This window comes from Procambarus clarkii, chromosome 42 (genome assembly GCF_040958095.1).
Source record: "Procambarus clarkii isolate CNS0578487 chromosome 42, FALCON_Pclarkii_2.0, whole genome shotgun sequence".
Lineage (NCBI taxonomy): Eukaryota > Metazoa > Arthropoda > Malacostraca > Decapoda > Cambaridae > Procambarus > Procambarus clarkii.
In genome coordinates, this window is record NC_091191.1 from 27,199,969 (window position 1) to 27,219,688 (window position 19,720).

The 19,720-nt window shown below is 47.5% G+C and overlaps 1 protein-coding gene across 1 annotated transcript; it reads right to left on the reverse strand.

The window, feature by feature from the left end:
• Positions 1 to 11,892: 11,892 nt before the first annotated feature.
• LOC123751967 (vesicle-associated protein-like) lies at positions 11,893 to 16,494 on the reverse strand. Its single transcript, XM_069339669.1, has 3 exons — positions 16,345 to 16,494; positions 15,035 to 15,290; positions 11,893 to 12,926 (listed from the first exon to the last, which is right to left on the reverse strand). Exons 1-3 carry the CDS (start codon positions 16,492 to 16,494, stop codon positions 11,893 to 11,895), a joined length of 1,440 nt encoding a protein of 479 aa, XP_069195770.1.
• Positions 16,495 to 19,720: the final 3,226 nt, after the last annotated feature.

The following is a 19,720-nucleotide window of genomic DNA, read 5'->3' on the forward strand; positions in this document are numbered from 1 at the left end:
GGCTTAAAGAGTCATATCAGCTCTCCCTACTGATTCTCTGAGGTTCAGGGAGTCTAATGATATATGTGGCGACCAGACCGGCTGCCAGTTAATGGAAGGAGGTTACATTATAAGTTGTAAATAAGGAGAAATTGGCGCCCTGATATAAAATGAAACAGTATCCCCTACGGCAGATATGACCTTTTGGAAGGGACACAAGCCGATCGCGGATTGGCCGACGTAGGTCGCGGGCGACAAATCAGGGCCCGCCATGACGTCACCGAGTGCCCCGGGCGGCGCCAACGTCAGAGTTGTTCTGACCGTGGAAGCGACAGGACGCGCCTCGGTCTGCTCTCAGGGATTGGAGGCTCTGCAAGCCTTGTTCAGTGGATTGAGCTGGCCGTCGCAGCCCTCATAGTTATTGGAGACCCTGCGCTTCTGGGAAGCAAAAGAGGAACCAAGTTCAGTGAGCAGAGAAGTGCCAAACTTGGAAGATAGTCGGCGACGACGCTGGGCGGCGCCGCTGGCTGGACGTTGAGGTCTGGAAGGTGGGCGAGCAGGCCCAGCTGTGACTGGGGTCACATCCACTGAGAATCTTGGAAGGACGACACCGTGCCTAGGACAAGGAGCAACGCCTTGTGGGAGAGGCGAGTGTGGGGGGAAAAATAGTGATTAGCTCAGCGCCCATCGATAAACCAGGATTGGGGCAGCTGAATCTCAGGGATTGGAACGGCGACGACGCGAAGGCTTCACGACACCTGAGGACCTGTGGAACGTTCTGGATCGTCAAGGATCGACCCAAGGAAGCGTGGGAACCTCACACCATCGAGGGACAGGCGTCGTGAGCCAGGAATGTAAGGTAGATCATTTTCCCTCCCATTACCCCTTGTATGAGTAGGCTAGTTAGGCCACAATATTTGCTTATGTATGTGGCAGCAAGACTTTATTACTTTAATAGTAGAGTAGGCTGCAAGGCAGCTTGTGTCCAGGACTGTCAGAGAGGACAGTGTGTATGGATGGCAGGACAGTGAAGAGGAGGTGCCGACGTGGTGAAGAGGCCCTCCTGTGAGAGTGTGAAACTCCTGTCCTTCTGCCCAGTTGAAGGAGTGTTGGAGGTCGTGGAAGAAGCGGCTGACGATCTCCAGACTCATTATCCATATTCCATATTCATGTATTACTTGTGATTGTGTGTGTGTGTTCATGTAATTTGCGTCAGTAAATCCACACATTTTATTACTGTGTTTGAGTGCGCCTCCATTTATGATATTTCTCTATGAGCATACCTTTCTGGCTATCAACAATATATAATACACCCACTGAACTGCATCGCTGGGGTGCAGATATAATAACCCAGCTGGCGACCTTGCTAAGAGGAAGATAGAGAAGACAGGCGGGAAAGGAGTTCCCGCAACCTTTTTTTTTGTCTGGCAGGCAAGACTCAGGGAGGTTATGGTTATAGGTAAGCCTGAGTCTTCCTTCACTCCCCCACGGGTCTAGGCCGGAACTGTTAACAGCAGTTTCCCCGTGTTTGACTGGAGGGCTTCCAGGGTGAATCAGTGGCACCCCTTTGTGGTGGAAGCAAAGACCTGCGGAGGTGGGCATTGTTGGTCCTCTCTTGTGTGACCAAGGAGACTCCGGTGAATCCAGGGAGTCGGAGGGGCTGAGTATTTGGGCCTTTGAGCCCCTAGTGGCCGAGTGTTAGCAGAGCCCCGGACCGCCCACCCCCACGTGACAATATATATATATATATATATATATATATATATATATATATATATATATATATATATATATATATATATATATATATATATATATATATATATATATATATATATATATATATATATATAAGAATAATAAAACAAAAGTGATTATTAAAAAACTTGAAGGGGGGTGGATGGATAGGAGCCAGAACTAGACAGTCTTTCAGTGGTTAATTAGGGAACTTCTTCCTTCATGCGATCAGGCGTCGTCTGGGCCATAATTAGTCAGGAAGATTGGAGAGTCTCCCCAGCCATTAGCGATGTAGCGAGAGCTGCAGTGTTGCTGGCTTTTGCCACAATTTTTGCAAATTATCCTTATCAGCTTCATAATGATTAGTCATTATCATCATTATTATTGTTGTTTAACTCACTTCCGTCTTACTCATCATCATCAGTATTGCCATTATCTCTGCCGTCATCATTGTAATTATCACTGTTATCATCATCATTATCGTTATTATAATGATCACTGCCTTCATTATCTCATCGTAATTATCATTGATACTGCTGTCATTTTCATCTGTATTACTTTCACTGCCCTCACTATTATGATAATCATTATCAATGCTCTAATTATCATTATCAATGCTCTAATTATCATCATCATGAACGTTACCATCATCATCATCATTTTTATCATCATTAACATGATCACCACTGTAATTATTACCATAGCCAGAATCACCACCAGAGGACCGGGCCGCGGGGACACTAAATAGCTCCGAAATCATCTTAAGATAACCTCAAGATAACGGAAGCTCCTCGACTGACCAACCCCCGACGACACTCGTGGTTCCATTTGGGTACAGTTTTTCATCAAATTCTGGCACATGTACGGGCCGTTCAGAGTCTACAAATGTGAGCAAGGCTACATCAACACGCAAGCCTTTTATAGTTCTTAGTGATCTATGGCTTGGGCGTTCTTGCAGCCTTTCTCATATATTTTCCAAGTAAATAATCTTAAATAGTACAAGGAATTTTGGGAAAAACTAAAGTGCAAAATCGCATATCCAACAATCTTTTTAAACCAATATGAACAAGACGATGTCAGAGCCGAATGGCTGAATCTAATAGCTTGAGCTCCTTCCTTGGAAGTACAGCTGCGCCTTACCACCATGATCTGCCAACCCACTACCCACCACCACCAGTCCCAAACAACCCACTACCCACCAACACCAGTCCCAGACAACCCACTACCCACCACCACCAGTCCCAGACAACCCACTACCCACCAACACCGTCCCAGACAACCCACTACCCACCAACACCAGTCCCAGACAACCCACTACCCACCACCACCAGTCCCAGACAACCCACTACCCACCACCACCAGTCCCAGACACCCTACTACGCACCACCACCAGTCCCAGACAACCCTATATCCACCACCAGCATTCACCACGACACAACACGGCCGCCCTCTCAGGCAGTAGGAGTGGCAAATATTCACTCGGGAAGCTGGTGGGCGCTGAAGTTATTTAACAGAGCCATTCGTAAGTTTATGAAGTAGTACTAAGGATCTTCAAATGACTTTTGTGCAGTCTAGTTTCTGACTTATGGTTATAGCGTGAATTAATGCCAAAATAATTTGTGTGTACTCACCTATTTGTCTTGCGGGGGGTTGAGCTCTGACTCTTTGGTCCCGTCTCTCAACCGTCAATCAACAGGTGTACAGGTTCCTGAGCCTATTGGGCTCTATCATATCTACACTTGAAACTTTGTATGGAGTCAGCCTCCACCACATCACTTCCTAATGCATTGCATTTGTCAACCACTCTGACAATAAAAAAAGTTCTTTCTAATATCTCTGTTGCTAATTTGGGCACTCAGTTTCCACTTCTGTCCCCCCTAGTGCGTGCGGCCCTTGTGTTAAATAGCCTGTCTTTATATACCCTATCAATTCCTTTGAGAATCTTGAATGTGGTGATCAGGTCCCCCCTAACTCTTCTGTCTTCCAGCGACGTGAGGTTTAATTCCCGTAGTCTTTCCTCGTAGCTCATGCCTCTCAGCTCAGGTACTAGTCTGGTGGCAAACCTTTGAACCTTTTCCAGTTTAGTCTTATCCTTCACTTGATATGGACTCCATGCTGGGGCTGCATACTTCAGGATTGACCTGACATATGTGGTATACAAAGTTCTCAATGATTCCTTACACAAGTATCTAAATGCCGTTCTTATGTTGGCCAGGCTGGCTTATGCCCCTGATGTTATCCTCTTGATTTGGGCTTCAGGGGATAGATCTGGCGTGATATCAACCCCCAAATCTTTCTCTGTCTCTGACTCATGAAGAATTTTATCTACAAGATGATACCTTGTATCTGACCTCCTGCTCCCTACACCTATATTCATTATATTACTTATGGTTGGGTTAAACTTTAACAACCATTTGTCCGACCATTCCTTTAGTCTGTCTAGGTCTTCTTGAAGCCTCAAGCAGTCCTCCTCTGTCTTAATCCTTCTCATAATTTTGGCATCGACAGCAAATATTGAAAAAAATGAGTCTATACCCTCCGGGAAATCATTTACGTATATCAGAAACAGGATAGGACCTAGTACAGAGCCCATGTGGGACTCCACTGGTGATTTCACGCCAATCTGAGGTCTCGCCCCTCACCGTGACTCCTTGCTTCCTATTGCTTAGGTACTCCCTTATCTAGTGGTGCGCCTTACCAGCTACTCCTGCATGTCTCTCCAGCTCATGAGACTTTCCGACATTCCAAGAAAATGCAGTCCGCCCAGCCTTCTCTTTCTTGCTTAATCTTTCTCACCTGGTCATAGAATTCTATTAAGCCTGTCAGGCAAGATTTTAACTCCCTGAACCCATGTTGATGGGTTGTCACGAAGTCCCTTCTCTCCAGATGTGTTACTCGTTTTTTTTCTCACGATCTTCTCCATCACCTTGCATGGTATACAAGTCAAGGACACTGACCTGTAGTTCAGTGCCTCTTATCTGTCATCCTTTTTGTATATTGGGACCACATTCGCCGTCTTCCATATTTCTGGTAGGTCTCCCGTCTCCAGTGACCTATTATACACTATGGAGAGTGGCAAGCAAAGTTCCTCTGCACACTTTTTCAGTACCCATGGTGAGATCCTGTCTGGACCAACAGCCTTCCTCACATCCAGACCAGGTGTCTCTTGACCTCATCTCTCGTAATTTCGAACCATTCCAAGGCCACCTGGTTTACTTTCCCTTCTCCTAGCGCAGTGACCTCACCTTGTTCTATTGTGAAGACCTGCTGGAACCCCTTGTTGAGTTCTTCGCACACCTCTTTGTCATTCTCTGTATACCTGTCCTCGCCTGTTCTAAGTTTCCTTACCTGTTCTTTCACTGTTGTTTTCCTCCTGATGTGACTGTGGAGTAGTTTTGGTTCGGTCTTGGCTTTAAATGCCATATCATTTTCCTAATTTTTCTCTGCTTCTCTACCCACACTAACATACTCATTCCTGGATCTCTGGTATCTCGATCTCTCCCTGCTTTCTGGTGTTCTGTTATTCCGGAAATTCCTCCATGCCTTTGTGTTCAGTTCTTTTGCTTCCCTACATGCCCTATTAATCAATGGATTCTTCGTTTGCTTGTCGGATTTTTCCTTTGGGGCCGGGATAAACCTGTTTACTGCCTCTTGACACTTTTGGGTGACATAGGCCGGCATATCTTGTACAGACTTAGCTATGAGGTCTGTGTCTCAAGGTATTTCCCTTAGGAAACTTCTTATCTCCTCATAATTGCCCTTTCGGTATGCCAGCCTTTTGTTTCCTAGTTCTTTTTTTGGAGAGATAATTCCTAGCTCTACCAGGTACTCAAAGATCAATACACTGTGTTCACTCATTCCCAAGGGTACTTCCATCATACCTTCCCTTATGTCCCACTCATTTAGGGTAAATATCAGATCGAGCATGGCTGGTTCATCTTCCCCTCTCATTCTTGTTGGTTCCTTGATATGCTGGCTTAGAACGTTTCTTGTTGCCACGTCCAGCAGCTTAGCTCTCCATGTGTCTGGTCCTCCATGCGGGTCTCTGTTCTCCCAATACATCTTCCCGTGGTTAAAGTCTCCCATGATTAGTAGACCAGAACCATTCTTACTTGCAACAGAAGCTGCTCTCTCTATTATCTTTATTATGTTAATAGTGGCCATGTTGTTTCTATCATATTCCTGTCTGGGCCTTGTGTCATTCAGTGGTGGATTATATATGACTAGGACTATAATTTTTTGTCCTCCAGTTGTTAGGTTACTTGTTATGTAGTCACTGAAAACTTCACAGCCCTGAATAACTATCTTCTCAAAATGGCAGCCTTTTCTTACTGGTAGAGCCACACCACCACAACCTCTTCCTTCTCTCTCTTTCCTCACAACATAATAGTCCTGTGGGAATACTGCATTTGTTATGGTTTTCGTTAGCTTTGTTTCTGTGAGTGCTATTATGTCTGGGTTTTCTTCTAGTACCCATTCTCCAAGTTCATTTGATTTATTTGTATTTCCATCTATGTTAGTGTACATCGCCTTGAGGCTCACTTTCTTCTGTCCCTCCTCATATCGACTCCTTGGTGAGTGTCTGCCTGTGGGGGAAGCTTTTTCATGGGTGTAAGGAATTGTGAGGTAGATAACAGGGTCTCAAAGGATACTAGGGCAAGGGGTGTGGGGTCAAATGAAGAAGGGGGGGGGACAGATGAGTATGGGATGAAGGGGGAAAGAGGACAGGAAGGAAAAGAGGGAGGGGGGGGGGGACATTGTGGGAGGAGGGAGAGGGGTAGCAGGGTGGGAATTGGGTGTGTGGGGAGGGAGATTTGGCTGAGCATTTGAGTGGTGGCAGGGAGGGTTTAGGGTAGGGGGATTTCTATGCAGAGGAGGGTGGTGGGGTTTCCTTCCCCTCTGATGTTACTGGGTTGCTGGTTGTGCTCCCCCCCCCCACCCTCGCCTCTGGGGATGTTGTGTTGGGAGTTGCGATTTCCTGGTTTTCTCCTCTCGCCCTGCACTTCTCCCTTGCTTTTGCCGCCATTGCTCTTGCCTCCCTCATCATGTCCCTCTGTAGGAATACTTTTTTTAATTCCCCCACATATTGCAGTTAACTCTTCTTTCTAAGAATCTTCTCCTTTGTATTCTCGTTATCCAAACACTATCTTTAACACACAGCCTCAATCTTTGTTGTACCAGACTAGCCTGAAAACCTTCTCAATGCTATGCTCAGCCCCTTCCATCTCTAGTACCTTCAGTATATCATTCACTGCTGCTCTGTCCTTATCATTCCATTCTATCCTATTGGAGCCTTCCTGCTCTTTTATACCCATAGCTACCACTGATCTTTTTCTCTCCAGCAGCTGACTAGTAGAGCATGCCGCTTCCTGTGATGGCTGCTTTCAATGCTACCTGCATCACTGTGGACATTACTTCAGAGTTTTTTTTTATCATTTCTGCAAAGGTTGCTTTTATAGTGGCGTTCTCCTCCAATATACTATTTCCAACTTCTCCTTGGATGATTATCTGAGTCTCAACCTCAGTATTGCTCTCCTTGACGGTTTTAATCTCCTCCTTTGCTGCTGTCAGCTCGCTTTTCAGGTTGCTTATTTCATTCTTCATTTCCTGCATCTCACTCCTGATATCCTCTAAAAACTGAGTGAACATTTTTTTCGTTTGGATACCTTGACTTTTCCCTGTTCCCCTTTTACTTCTAGCTATCATGTTTGCCCCTGTTCCTGTTATGCCATGATAGGGTTTTCCAGGAGGGGAGCAGGGCTGGAGAGAGAGAGAGAGAGAGAGAGAGAGAGAGAGAGAGAGAGAGAGAGAGAGAGAGAGAGAGAGAGAGAGAGAGAGAGAGAGAGAGAGAGAGAGAGGGGTGAGAGAGAGGGAGTAAAAAGGGGTGAGAGAGAGGAGTGGAAATAGTGAAGGATTATGAGAGTGGAAAGGAGGGGTTGTGAGTAGGAGGAGAGGGGGAAAGGAGTGGGAGAGTGCTAGGTCATGGGATGCTGGGTGGGGGATAGGGGGTATAGCTAGTCAACAGGGCCTAGAAAATGAGATTGATAGATAGCGAGATAGGAAGAGAGGGAGGAATAAAGGAGGTACGGAGGGGAGGGGGGGAATGGGGGAGGAAGAGGGTCAAGTCAGCCTCCTCACTTAGGCGCTAAGAGCGGTGTGGAGCTGACCAAGAGAGAGGGAGAGAGAGAGAGGTGGGGGCAAGCAAGAGAGAGAGAGAGAGAGAGAGAGAGAGAGAGAGAGAGAGAGAGAGAGAGAGAGAGAGAGAGAGAGAGAGAGAGAGAGAGAAAGAGAGAGAGAGAGAGAGAGAGAGAGAGAGAGAGAGAGAGAGAGAGAGAGAGAGAGAGAGAGAGAGAGAGAGAGAGAGAGAGAGAGAGAGAGAGAGAGAGAGAGAAGAGAGAGAGAGAGAGAGAGAGAGAGAGAGAGAGAGAGAGAGAGAGAGAGAGAGAGAGAGAGAGAGAGAGAGAGAGAGAGAGAGAGAGAGAGAGTGAGTGAGAGAGAGAGGGGAGGGAGAGAGAGAGGGGAGGGAGAGAGGGGTGAGAGGGGAGATGGAGAGGAGAGAGGGAAGAGTGTTAGCTGGAGGAGAGAGAGAGGGAGGGAAAGAGAGGAGTGGTGACCGTCGGTATAGTATGGTTTGTATGGTCACCCTTCGCCACGGTGTCAGATCCTGTTTGTAAGACGTGTGTGTGCGTGCTTGCGTGCGTGCGTGCGTTGTGTGTACTCACCTAATTGTGCTTGCAGGGGATGTGCTTGCAGGGGATGTGTTTGCTCTTTGGTCCCGCCTCTCAACTGTCAATCAACAGGTGTACAATTAGCCTATTGGGCTCTATCATATCTACACTTGAAGCTGTGTATGGAGTCAGCCTCGACCACATCACTTCCTAATGCATTCCATTTGTCAACCACTCTGACACTAAAAAAGTTCTTTCTAATATATCTGTAGCTCATTTGGGCACTCAGTTTCCATCTGTGTCCCCTAGTGCGTGTGCCCCTTGTGTTAAATAGCCTGTCTTTATCTACCCTATCAATTCATTTGAGAATCTTGAATGTGGTGATCATGTCCCCCCTATGTCTTCTGTCTTCCAGCGAAGTGGGGTTTAATTCCCGTAGCCTCTCCTCGTAGCTCATTCCTTTCAGCTCGGGTACTAGTCTGGTGGCAAACCTTTGAACCTTTTGCAGTTTGGTCATATCCTTGAAAAGATATGGACTCCATGCTGGGGCTGCATACTCCAGGATTGGCCTGACATATGTGGTATACAAAGTTCTGAATGATTCCTTACACAAGTTTCTGAATGCCGTTCTTATGTTGGCCAGCCTGGCATATGCCGCTGGTGTTATCCTCTTGATATGGGCTGCGGGGGACAGGTCTGGCGTGATGTCAACCCCCAAGTCTTTTTCTCTCTCTGACTCATAAAGAATTTCCTCTCCCAGATGCTACCTAGTATCTGGCCTCCTGCTCCCTACGCTAATCTTCATTACAGAACATTTGCATGAGTTAAACTCTAACAACCGTTTGTTCGACCATTCCTTCAGCTTGTCAACGTCTTCTTGAAGCCTTCAGCAGTACTCCTCTGTCTTAATCCTTCTCATAAATTTGGCATCGTCAGCAAACATTGAGAGAAATGAATCTATACTCTCCGGGAGATCATTTACATATATCAGAAACAAGATAGTAACCGAGTACAGAGCCCTGTGGGTCACTGGTGACTTCACCCTAATCAGAGGTCTCACCCCTCACCGTAACTCTCTGCTTCCTATTGCTCAGATACTCCCTTATCCACTGGAGCACCTTACCAGCTACACCTGCCAGTCTCTCCAGCTTATGTATCAGCCTCTTATGCGGTAATGTGTCAAAGGCTTTCCGACAATCCAAGAAAATGCAATCCACCCAGCCTTCTCTTTCTTTGTCAACTGGTCGTAGAATTCTATTAAGCCAGTCAGGTAAGATTTACCCTCCCTGAATCCATGTTGGCGATTTGTCACAAAGTCCCTTCTCTCCAGATGTGTTAATAGGTTTTTTCTCACGATCTTCTCCATCACCTTGCATGGTATACAAGTCAAGGACACTGGCCTGTAGTTCAGTGCCTCTTACCTGTCCCCCCTTTTTGTATATTGGGACCACATTCGCCGTCTTCCATATTTCTGGGAGGTCTCCCGTCTCCAATGACCTACTATACACTATAGAGAGTGGCAAGCAAAGTGCCTCTGCATATTCTTTCAGTACCCATGGTGAAATCCCGTCTGGACCAACAGTCTTTCTAACATCCAGTTCCAGTAGGTGTCTCATGAACTTCTCACTCGTAATTTCGAACGCTTACAAGGCCGCCTGGTTTACTTCCGTTTCTCCTAGCAAAGTGACCTCACCTTGTTCTATTGTGAAGACCTCCTTGAACCTCTTGTTGAGTTCTTCACTCACCTCTTTGTCATTCCCTGTATACCTGTCCTCGCGTTTTCTAAGTTTCATTGCCTGTTCTTTCACTGTTGTTTTCCTTCTGATGTGACTGTGGAGTAGCTTTGGTTCGGTCTTGGCTTTGTTTGCTATATCATTTCCATAATTTTTCTTTGCTTCTCTTTTCACCATGACATACTCATTCCTGGTTCTCTGGTATCTCTCTTTGCTTTCTGGTGTTCTGTTATTCCGGAAGTTCCTCCACGCCCTTTTGTTCAGTCCCTTTGCTTCCATACATGCCCTATTATACCATGGATTCTTCTTTTGCTTCTCGAATTTTTCCCTTTGGGATGGGATGAACTGTTTAATGCCTCCTGACACTTTTGGGTGAAATAGTCCATCATATCTTGTACAGATTTATCTATGAGGTCTGTGTCCCAAGGTATTTCGTTCAGGAAACGTCTCATCTCCTCATAGTTCCCCTTTCGGTATGTGAGCCGTTTGTTTCCTAGTTCTGTTTTTGAGGGAGAAAATTCCTAGCTCTACCAGGTACTCCAATTCTAATACACTCACCTATTTGTGCTTGCGGGGGTTGAGCTCTGGCTCTTTGGTTCCGCCTCTCAACTGTCAATCAACTGGTGCACAGGTTCCTGAGCCTATTGGGCTCTATCATATCTAGACTTGAAACTCTGTATGGACTCAGCCTCCACCACATCACTGCCTAATGCATTCCATTTGTCAACCACTCTGACACTTAACAAATTCTTTCTAATATCTCTGTGTCTCATTTGGGCACTCAGTTTCCACCTGTGTCCCCTAGTGCGTTTGCCCCTTGTTTTAAATAGCCCGTCCTTATCTACCCTGTCAATTCCAATTCCAACACACTGTGTGTGTTCGTGCGTGTGCGTGTGTGTGCGTACGTGTTCGTGTGTGTGCGTGCGTGTACGTATGTGTACATGCGTTTGTGTGAGTGTGTGCGTACTCACGTAATTGTGCTTGCGGGGGCTGAGCTTTGGCTCTTCGGTCCCGCCTCTCAACTGTCAATCAAGTGGTGTACAGATTCCTGAGCCTATTGGGCTCTATCATATCTACATTTGAAACGCCTTTCTGTGTATGGAGTCAGCCTCCACCACATGACTTCCTAGTGCATTCCATTTATTAACTACTCTGACACTGAAAAAAATATTTCTAATGTCTCTGTGAAGACGTTAGAAAGAAAATTTATTTAGAAAAGTTAGAAAAACTTTAGAAAAAAAATTTCGTTAGAAAAAAGAAAATTAATCTGTGGCTCATCTGGGTACTAAGTTTCCACCTGTGTCCCCTTGTTCGTGTCCCACCCGTGCTGAAGAGTTTGTCTTTGTCCACCCTGTCAATTCCCCTGAGAATTTTGTAGGTGGTTATCATGTCTCCCCTTACTCTTCTGTTTTCCAGGGAAGTGAGGTTCAGCTCCTTTAGCCTTTCCTCGTAGCTCATACCTCTACGTTCCGGGACGAGCCTGGTGGCATACCGCTGAATCTTCTCTAACTTTGTCTTGTGTTTAACTAGGTATGGACTCCAGGCTGGAGCTGCATACTCCAGGATTGGTCTTACATAAGTGGTATACAGGGTTCTGAAAGATTCCTTACACAAGTTTCTAAAGGCAGTTATTATGTTGGCCAGTCTAGCATATGCCGCTGATGATATTCTTTTGATGTGGGCCTCTGGGGACAGGTTCGGTGTGATATCAACCCCCAGATCTTTCTCTCTATTTGACTCTTGCAGGATTTCCCCTCCCAGATGATACCTTGTGTTCAGCCTCCTGCAACATCAAGAGCAGTCCTGGGTCCTGCAACATCAAGAGCAGTGCTGGGTCCTGCAACATCAAGAGCAGTGCTGGGTCCTGCAACATCAAGAGCAGTGCTGGGTCCTGCAACATCAAGAGCAGTGCTGGGTCCTGCAACATCAGGAGCAGTGCTGGGTCCTGCAACATCAAGAGCAGTGCTGGGTCCTGCAACATCAAGAGCAGTGCTGGGTCCTGCAACATCAAGAGCAGTGCTGGGTCCTGCAACATCAAGAGCAGTGCTGGGTCCTGCAACATCAAGAGCAGTGCTGGGTCCTGCAACATCAAGAGCAGTGCTGGGTCCTGCAACATCAAGAGCAGTGCTGGGTCCTGCAACATCAAGAGCAGTGCTGGGTCCTGCAACATCAAGAGCAGTGCTGGGTCCTGCAACATCAGGAGCAGTGCTGGGTCCTGCAACATCAAGAGCAGTGCTGGGTCCTGCAACATCAAGAGCAGTGCTGGGTCCTGCAACATCAAGAGCAGTGCTGGGTCCTGCAACATCAAGAGCAGTGCTGGGTCCTGCAACATCAAGAGCAGTGCTGGGTCCTGCAACATCAAGAGCAGTCCTGGGTCCTGCAACATCAAGATCAGTCCTGGGTCCTGCAACATCAAGAGCAGTGCTGGGTCCTGCAACATCAAGATCAGTCCTGGGTCCTGCAACATCAAGAGCAGTGCTGGGTCCTGCAACATCAAGAGCAGTGCTGGGTCCTGCAACATCAAGAGCAGTGCTGGGTCCTGCAACATCAAGAGCAGTGCTGGGTCCTGCAACATCAAGATCAGTCCTGGGTCCTGCAACATCAAGAGCAGTGCTGGGTCCTGCAACATCAAGAGCAGTGCTGGGTCCTGCAACATCAAGAGCAGTGCTGGGTCCTGCAACATCAGGAGCAGTCCTGGGTCCTGCAACATCAAGAGCAGTGCTGGGTCCTGCAACATCAAGAGCAGTCCTGGGTCCTGCAACATCAGGAGCAGTCCTGGGTCCTGCAACATCAAGAGCAGTGCTGGGTCCTGCAACATCAAGAGGGAGAACGTCTGGAGTTGCAGGTCTACGATCTTGAGTGGCAGGTGCCGCAGGAGGTGAGGCAGGTCTACGATCTTGAGTGGCAGGTGCCGCAGGAGGTGTGGCAGGTGCCACAGGTGGTGTGGCTGGTGCCGCAGGAGGTTTGGCAGGTGCCGCAGGAGGTGTGGCAGGTGCCGCAGGAGGTGTGGCAGGTGCCGCAGGAGGTGTGGCAGGTGCCGCAGGAGATGTTGCAGGTGCCGCAGGAGGTGTGGCAGGTGCCGCAGGAGGTGTGGCAGGTGAAGCAGGAGGTGTGGCAGGTGCCACAGGTGTTGTGGCAGGTGCCGCAGGAGGTGTGGCAGGTGCCGCAGGTGTGGCAGGTGCCGCAGGTGTGGCAGGTGCCGCAGGAGGTGTGGCAGGTGCCGCAGGTGTGGCAGGTGCCGCAGGAGGTGTGGCAGGTGCCGCAGGTGTGGCAGGTGCCACAGGTGTTGTGGCAGGTGCCGCAGGAGGTGTGGCAGGTGCCGCAGGAGGTGTGGCAGGTGCCGCAGGAGGTGTGGCAAGTGCCGCAGGTGTGGCAGGTGCCGCAGGAGGTGTGGCAGGTGCCGCAGGAGGTGTGGCAAGTGCCGCAGGTGTGGCAGGTGCCGCAGGAGGTGTGGCAGGTGCCGCAGGTGTGGCAGGTGCCGCAGGAGGTGTGGCAGGTGCCGCAGGAGGTGTGGCAGGTGCCACAGGAGGTGTAGCAGGTGCAGCAGGTGTGGCAGGTGCCGCAGGTGTGGCAGGTGCCGCAGGAGGTGTGGCAGGTGCCACAGGAGGTGTGGCAGGTGCCACAGGAGGTGTGGCAGGTGCCGCAGGAGGTGTGGCAGGTGCCGCAGGAGGTGTGGCAGGTGCCGCAGGAGGTGTGGCAGGTGCCACAGGAGGTGTGGCAGGTGCCGCAGGAGGTATGGCTGCCTGGGAGTGTGAGGGAGTGAGGCGAGGTAGTGTGTGTTGTGGGGCGGGAGGCTGCGACACACTCCTCACAGCAAGCCCTCCTCTATCTTCACTCAAAAGAACCCTGTTTTGCCTCATTGCGGCTTTACGCTCCTTCTTTACTTGGCTTGCGCATAGAGCTCTTGTCTTTAGAGCCTTCTTCTTGTCCGATACTCTAACCATTGTGCAGTAGATACGACAAAATACGATCTACAGGGCGATCTGTGAGAGCGCGTCAGGGATACGACCACCTGCACAGACACAGAGGGGGTGATGGAGTCAGGTAATTGGCTTATCCTCCCTCCCTCCCTCCATCTCACACAAGACTGTTGCCAATGAGTGAATTTATAATTTGTATATGCATAACAAGATATTTTCCACTCTATTACGAAATACTAGACGCTTACAACGTATGACACATCACCCTACGGCGCACCCAAGCCGCAAGGACCAGATTTAGGACAATTGTGGCTAGAAAATTCACTCTAATTACGTTATTTATTATCATAACATTAAACGGTTTGCACCACAATGTTGCCAGAACGCTGTAGTATTTTTAGAAATTTTTCAGAAAAAATCGTATTTGGGCGATTTTTTTCATCTAATGCCCCCTAAGTACTCCCTTATCCACTGGAGCACCTTTCCTTTTACTCCTGCCTGTTGCTCCAACTTTTTTAACAGTTTTTATGGGGTACTGTGTCAAAGTCTTTCTGGCAGTCCAGGAAAATGCAGTCGGCCCACCCTTCTCTTTCCTGCCTAGTTTTTGTTGCCTGGTCATAAAATTCTATTAAACCTGTGAGGCACGATTTACCATCTCTGATCCCATGTTGGTGGTGCCTTACAAAGTTATTTCCCTCCAGATGCTCTACGAGCCTTTTCCTCACGATCTTCTCCATCACCTTGCATGGTATACAAGTTGAGGAAACTGGCCTTTAGTTCAGTGTCTCTTGCCTGTCACCCTTCTTGTATATTGGGACCACGTTAGCTGTCTTCCAACTTTTTGGTAAGTCTCCTGTTTCCAGTGACCTGTTATACACCATAGAGAGTGGCACACTTAGGGCTTCTGCACCTTCCTTGAGTATCTATGGTGAGATTCTGTCAGGCCCAACAGCCTTTGTCACATCCAGCTCCAGCAGACACCTTTTGACCTCATCACTGGTGAGGTCAAATTCCTCCAAGGTTGCTTGGTTTGCCGCTGCCTCATTTAATGCAGGGGCTTCTCCTTGTTCTATTGTAAAGACCTCCTGGAATCTCTTGTTGAGTTCTTCATACACCTCCTTGTGTATGAAGGAGGTGTATGAAGAACACACCAGAAGAGGTGTATGAAGATACACACCTCCTCTGTGTATCTGTTCAGCCCTTTTTGCAGCTTCATCACTTGTTCCTTCACTGCTGTTTTCCTCCTTATGTGGCTGTGGAGCATCTTTGGTTGGTTCTTGGATATCTCGCGATGTCTTTTTCAAACTGTCTCTCTGCTTCCCTCCTCACTCTGAGGTACTCATTTCTGGCCCTCTGGTATCTCTCCCTGCTCTCCGATGTCCTATAATTTCTGTAGTTTCTCCATGTTCTTTTACTCAGTTGCTTCGCTACCTTGCATTCCTGGTTGAACCATGGGTTTTTCTGTTGTTTTTCGTTTTTCTCCTTTTGGACGGGGATAAACCAGTCTGCAGCTTCCTGGCACTTCTGGGTGACAAAATCCATTATGACCTGCACATTCTTGTCTCTAAGTTATGTTTCCCATAGTATTCCCCTGAGGAAGTTCCTCATCTTGTCATATTTTCCTCTTCAGTAATTTAGTCTTTTTCCCTCCGATCCCATCCTTGGATAGGTTATCCCTACCTCCACCAAGTACTTAAAAGTCAGTACACTGTGGTCAATCATTCCTATGGGGACTTCAACTTCGATTTCCCTTATTTCTGACTCATTCAGGGTGAATATCAAGTCGAGTCTAGCTGGTTCATCATTGCCTCTCACTCTTGTGGGTTCCTTGACATGCTGGCTCAGAAACTTCCTTGTTGCCACTTCCAAGTGTTTAGCTCTCCGTGTATCTGCACCACCATGTGGATCCCCATTCTCCCAGGTTATCTTTCCATGGTTGAAATCGCCAATGATTAAGAGTCTTGAGCCATTCCTGCAGGCAACTGAAGCTGCTCTCACTATTATATTAATGGTTGGCATGTTGTTCCTATCAAACTCCTGTCTAGGTCTTCTGTCATTTAAGGGAGGGTTGAAAATGACTGCCACTATTAGCTTAGGTCCACCCATTGTTATAGTTCCTGTTATGTAATCTCTGAACCCGTCACAGTCCAGAATTTCGATCTCATCAAAATTCCAGTCCTTCCTTTTCAGCAGGGCCACTTTTCCACCTCCTCTCCCTTTCCTCTCTTTCCTTACTATATAGTAGTCCTTTGGAAACACAGCATCTGTTATGACTCCTCACAATTTTGTTTCCGTGAGTCCTATTACATCAGGGTTTTCTTCTTGCACCCTTTCTGCCAGTTCACTTGCTTTATTGGTAATTCCATCAATGTTTGAGTATATTACCTTGAATCTCACTTTCTTATATCCAATTTCACCCTCACTCCCCACAAGTGTAGGAAGTTGTTCCCTGGTCATTGCTACTTGGGCAGGCTCATCCTCCTGTGAGGTAGTTGCCAGGGGTTCAGGGGGAGTTGTAGTGGGGGATGGAGGGCTTAGGTCTTGCTCAGGCCTGCTTGGGGCAGGAATAAGTCCTGGGGGATGAGGGGAGCAGGGACTGCTTGGGGAAAGGGCACGCCTTCCTGTGGTGTAGTTGACAGGGGTTTGGGGGAGGTGGAGTGGAGGATAGAGGGATTTGGTCTTGCTCAGGCCTGCTTGGGGCAGGAAGAAGACCAGGGGCTGGGAACGCAGGGGATACTTGGGGTAAGGGGAAGGGGGAGGATTTGGGTTTCATGATGGGCATTGTGCAGGGGCAAGGAAGGGTTTGTGCTGGGGGGGTAGGGGGATAGGGGGGCCCTATTGGGTGGTGGGCTGGGGTGTTGCATTCCCCCCCTGGTGTTCCTGAGTTGCTGGATTGGGGTTCACCACTCCACTCTGGGATTGCTGGGTTGAAGGCTGAGGTTCCCTGGCTCCCTTCCCTCTCCCTGCACTTTTCCCTTGCATCTGCTGCCCTTACTATCTCGTCCCTGGTCATGTCCCTCTGAAGATATACCTCTTTGTAATTCCTTGCATATCTCATTTTGCTCTTCATTACTAGGATGTCCTCTTTGACGACTTTGCTCTTGAATACTACCTAGATTACTCTCTTTTTTTCTTTGTAATACTGGTTAATCTGGAAAAACTGTGCTATGTCTCGTTCAGCCCCTTCCAATCCTATCTCCTTTAATATCCTTCCACTGCAGCTTTGTCTTTAGTCCTCGATTCCTCCCTCGTGGAGCCCTCTTGTTCCTTCATACCTACCACTACTACAAATCTTTTCCTTTCCATTAGTTGGCTTGTGCATCTAGCTGCCTCCTGTGAGGTTACTGCTTTCATTACAACTTCCTTGACTGTGGACATTGCTCCTGGGTTCTTCAGCATTTCAGTAAAGGTTAGACCAATTGTAAGGGTCCCTGCCATTGCTACACCTCCTGGTACCTGGGGGTTAGTTGCATGGGCCAGAGTCTGATGAGGGCCTGTATTTAGGCTTTTTATCTCCTCTTGCGCTGTACTTAGTTCTATCTACAGCTTACATATAGTTTCCCTCAGGTCCTTCAATTCCCCACTGATTTCTTTCCATGCCTTAGCAATCATCTCCATGTATGACTCATCCAATCCCTCTCCTCCAGCTTCATTCTGTTGTCTTACCATCCTGCTTGACCTGTGTGTGTGTGTGTGTGTGTGTTTGTGTGTGTGTGTGTGTGTGTGTGTGTGTGTGTGTGTGTGTGTGTGTGTGTGTGTGTGTGTGTGTGTGTGTGTGTGTGTGTGTGTGTGTGTGTAATTACCTAAGTGTAGTTACAGGATGAGAGCTACGCTCGTGGTGTCCCGTGTTCCCAGCACTCTTTGTCATATAACGCTTTGAAACTACTGACGGTCTTGGCCTCCACCACCTTCTCACCTAACTTGTTCCAACCGTCTACCACTCTGTTTGCGAAAGCGAATTTTCTTATATTTCTTCGGCATCTGTGATTAGCTAGTTTATATCTATGACCTCTTGTTCTTAAAGTTTCAGGTCTCTGGAAATCTTCCCTATCAATTTTATCAATTCCTGTTACTATTTTGTATATAGTGATCATATCACCTCTTTTTCTTCTGTCTTCTAGTTTTGGCATATTTAATGCCTCTAACCTCTCCTCGTAGCTCTTGCCCTTCAGTTCTGGGAGCCACTTAGTAGCATGTCTTTGCACCTTTTCCAGTTTGTTGATGTGCTTCTTAAGATATGGGCACTACACAACCGCTGCATATTCTAGCTTTGCCCTAACAAAAGTCGTGAACAATTTCTTTAGTATATCGCCATCCATGTATTTAAAAGCAATTCTGAAGTTAGAAAGCATGGCATAGGCTCCTCGAACAATATTCTTTATGTGATCCTCAGGTGATAGTTTTCTATCTAGAACCACCCCTAGATCTCTTTCTTTATCAGAATTCTTTAAAGATTTCTCACATAATATATAGGTTGTGTGGGGTCTATGTTCTCCAATTCCACATTCCATAACATGGCATTTATTAACATTAAATTCCATTTGCCAAGTGGTGCTCCATATACTTATTTTGTCCAGGTCATCTTGAAGGGCATGACAATCTTCTATGTTTCTTATCCTTCCTATTATCTTAGCATCATCAGCAAACATGTTCATAAAATTCTGTATACCAACTGGTAGATCATTTATGTAGACAATAAACATCACTTGTGCAAGAGCTGAACCCTGTGGTACTCCACTTGTGACATCTCTCCAGTCCGATACATTGCCTCTGATCACTGCCCTCATTTTTCCATGTCAGAATATTTTTCATCCATGTTAGAAGCTTACCTGTCACCCCTCCAATATTTTCCAGTTTCCAGAACAACCTCTTATGTGGAACTCTGTCGAAAGCCTTTTTTAGGTCCAGATAGATGCAGTCAACCCAACCATCTCTTTCCTGTAATATCTCTGTTGCTCGATCATAGAAACTGAGTAAATTCGATACACAGGATCTTCCAGATCGAAAACCATACTGTCTGTCTAATATTATATCATCTCCAAGTGTTCTACCCATTTAGTTTTAATTATTTTTTCCAGTATTTTGACTATTACACTTGTCAATGATACCGGTCTATAATTAAGGTGTGTGTGTGTGTGTGTGTGTGTGTGTGTGTGTGTGTGTGTGTGTGTGTGTGTGTGTGTGTGTGTGTGTGTGTGTGTGTGTGTGTGTGTGTGTGTGTGTGTGTGCGTATGTGTGTGTGTTTATTGTGAGGGTGGCACTGTGGTGGGTGGGGTTAACTGGTGGAGGGATGGAGGGAGAGGGGGGAGTTAAGGGGAGTGAAAGGGAGTGAGGGGGAGAGAGGGAGAGGGAGAGCGAGGGATAGAGGGAAATAGGCAGAGCGGGGGAGAGAGGAAGGAGGGCGATCAGGTGGGTGAGGGATGGAAGGTCAGTCCCGTGGGTGAGGGGTGAGGCTGGCGGTAGGCTGGTTTGTGCGTGCATGTGTGTGTGTGTGTGTGTGTGTGTGTGTGTGTGTATGTGTACTCACCTAGTTGTACTCACCTAGTTGTGTTTGCGGGGGTTGAGCTCTGGCTCTTTGGTCCCGCCTCTCAACCGTCAATCAACAGGTGTACAGATTCCTGAGCCTATCGGGCTCTGTCATATCTACACTTGAAACTGTGTATGGAGTCAGCCTCCACCACAG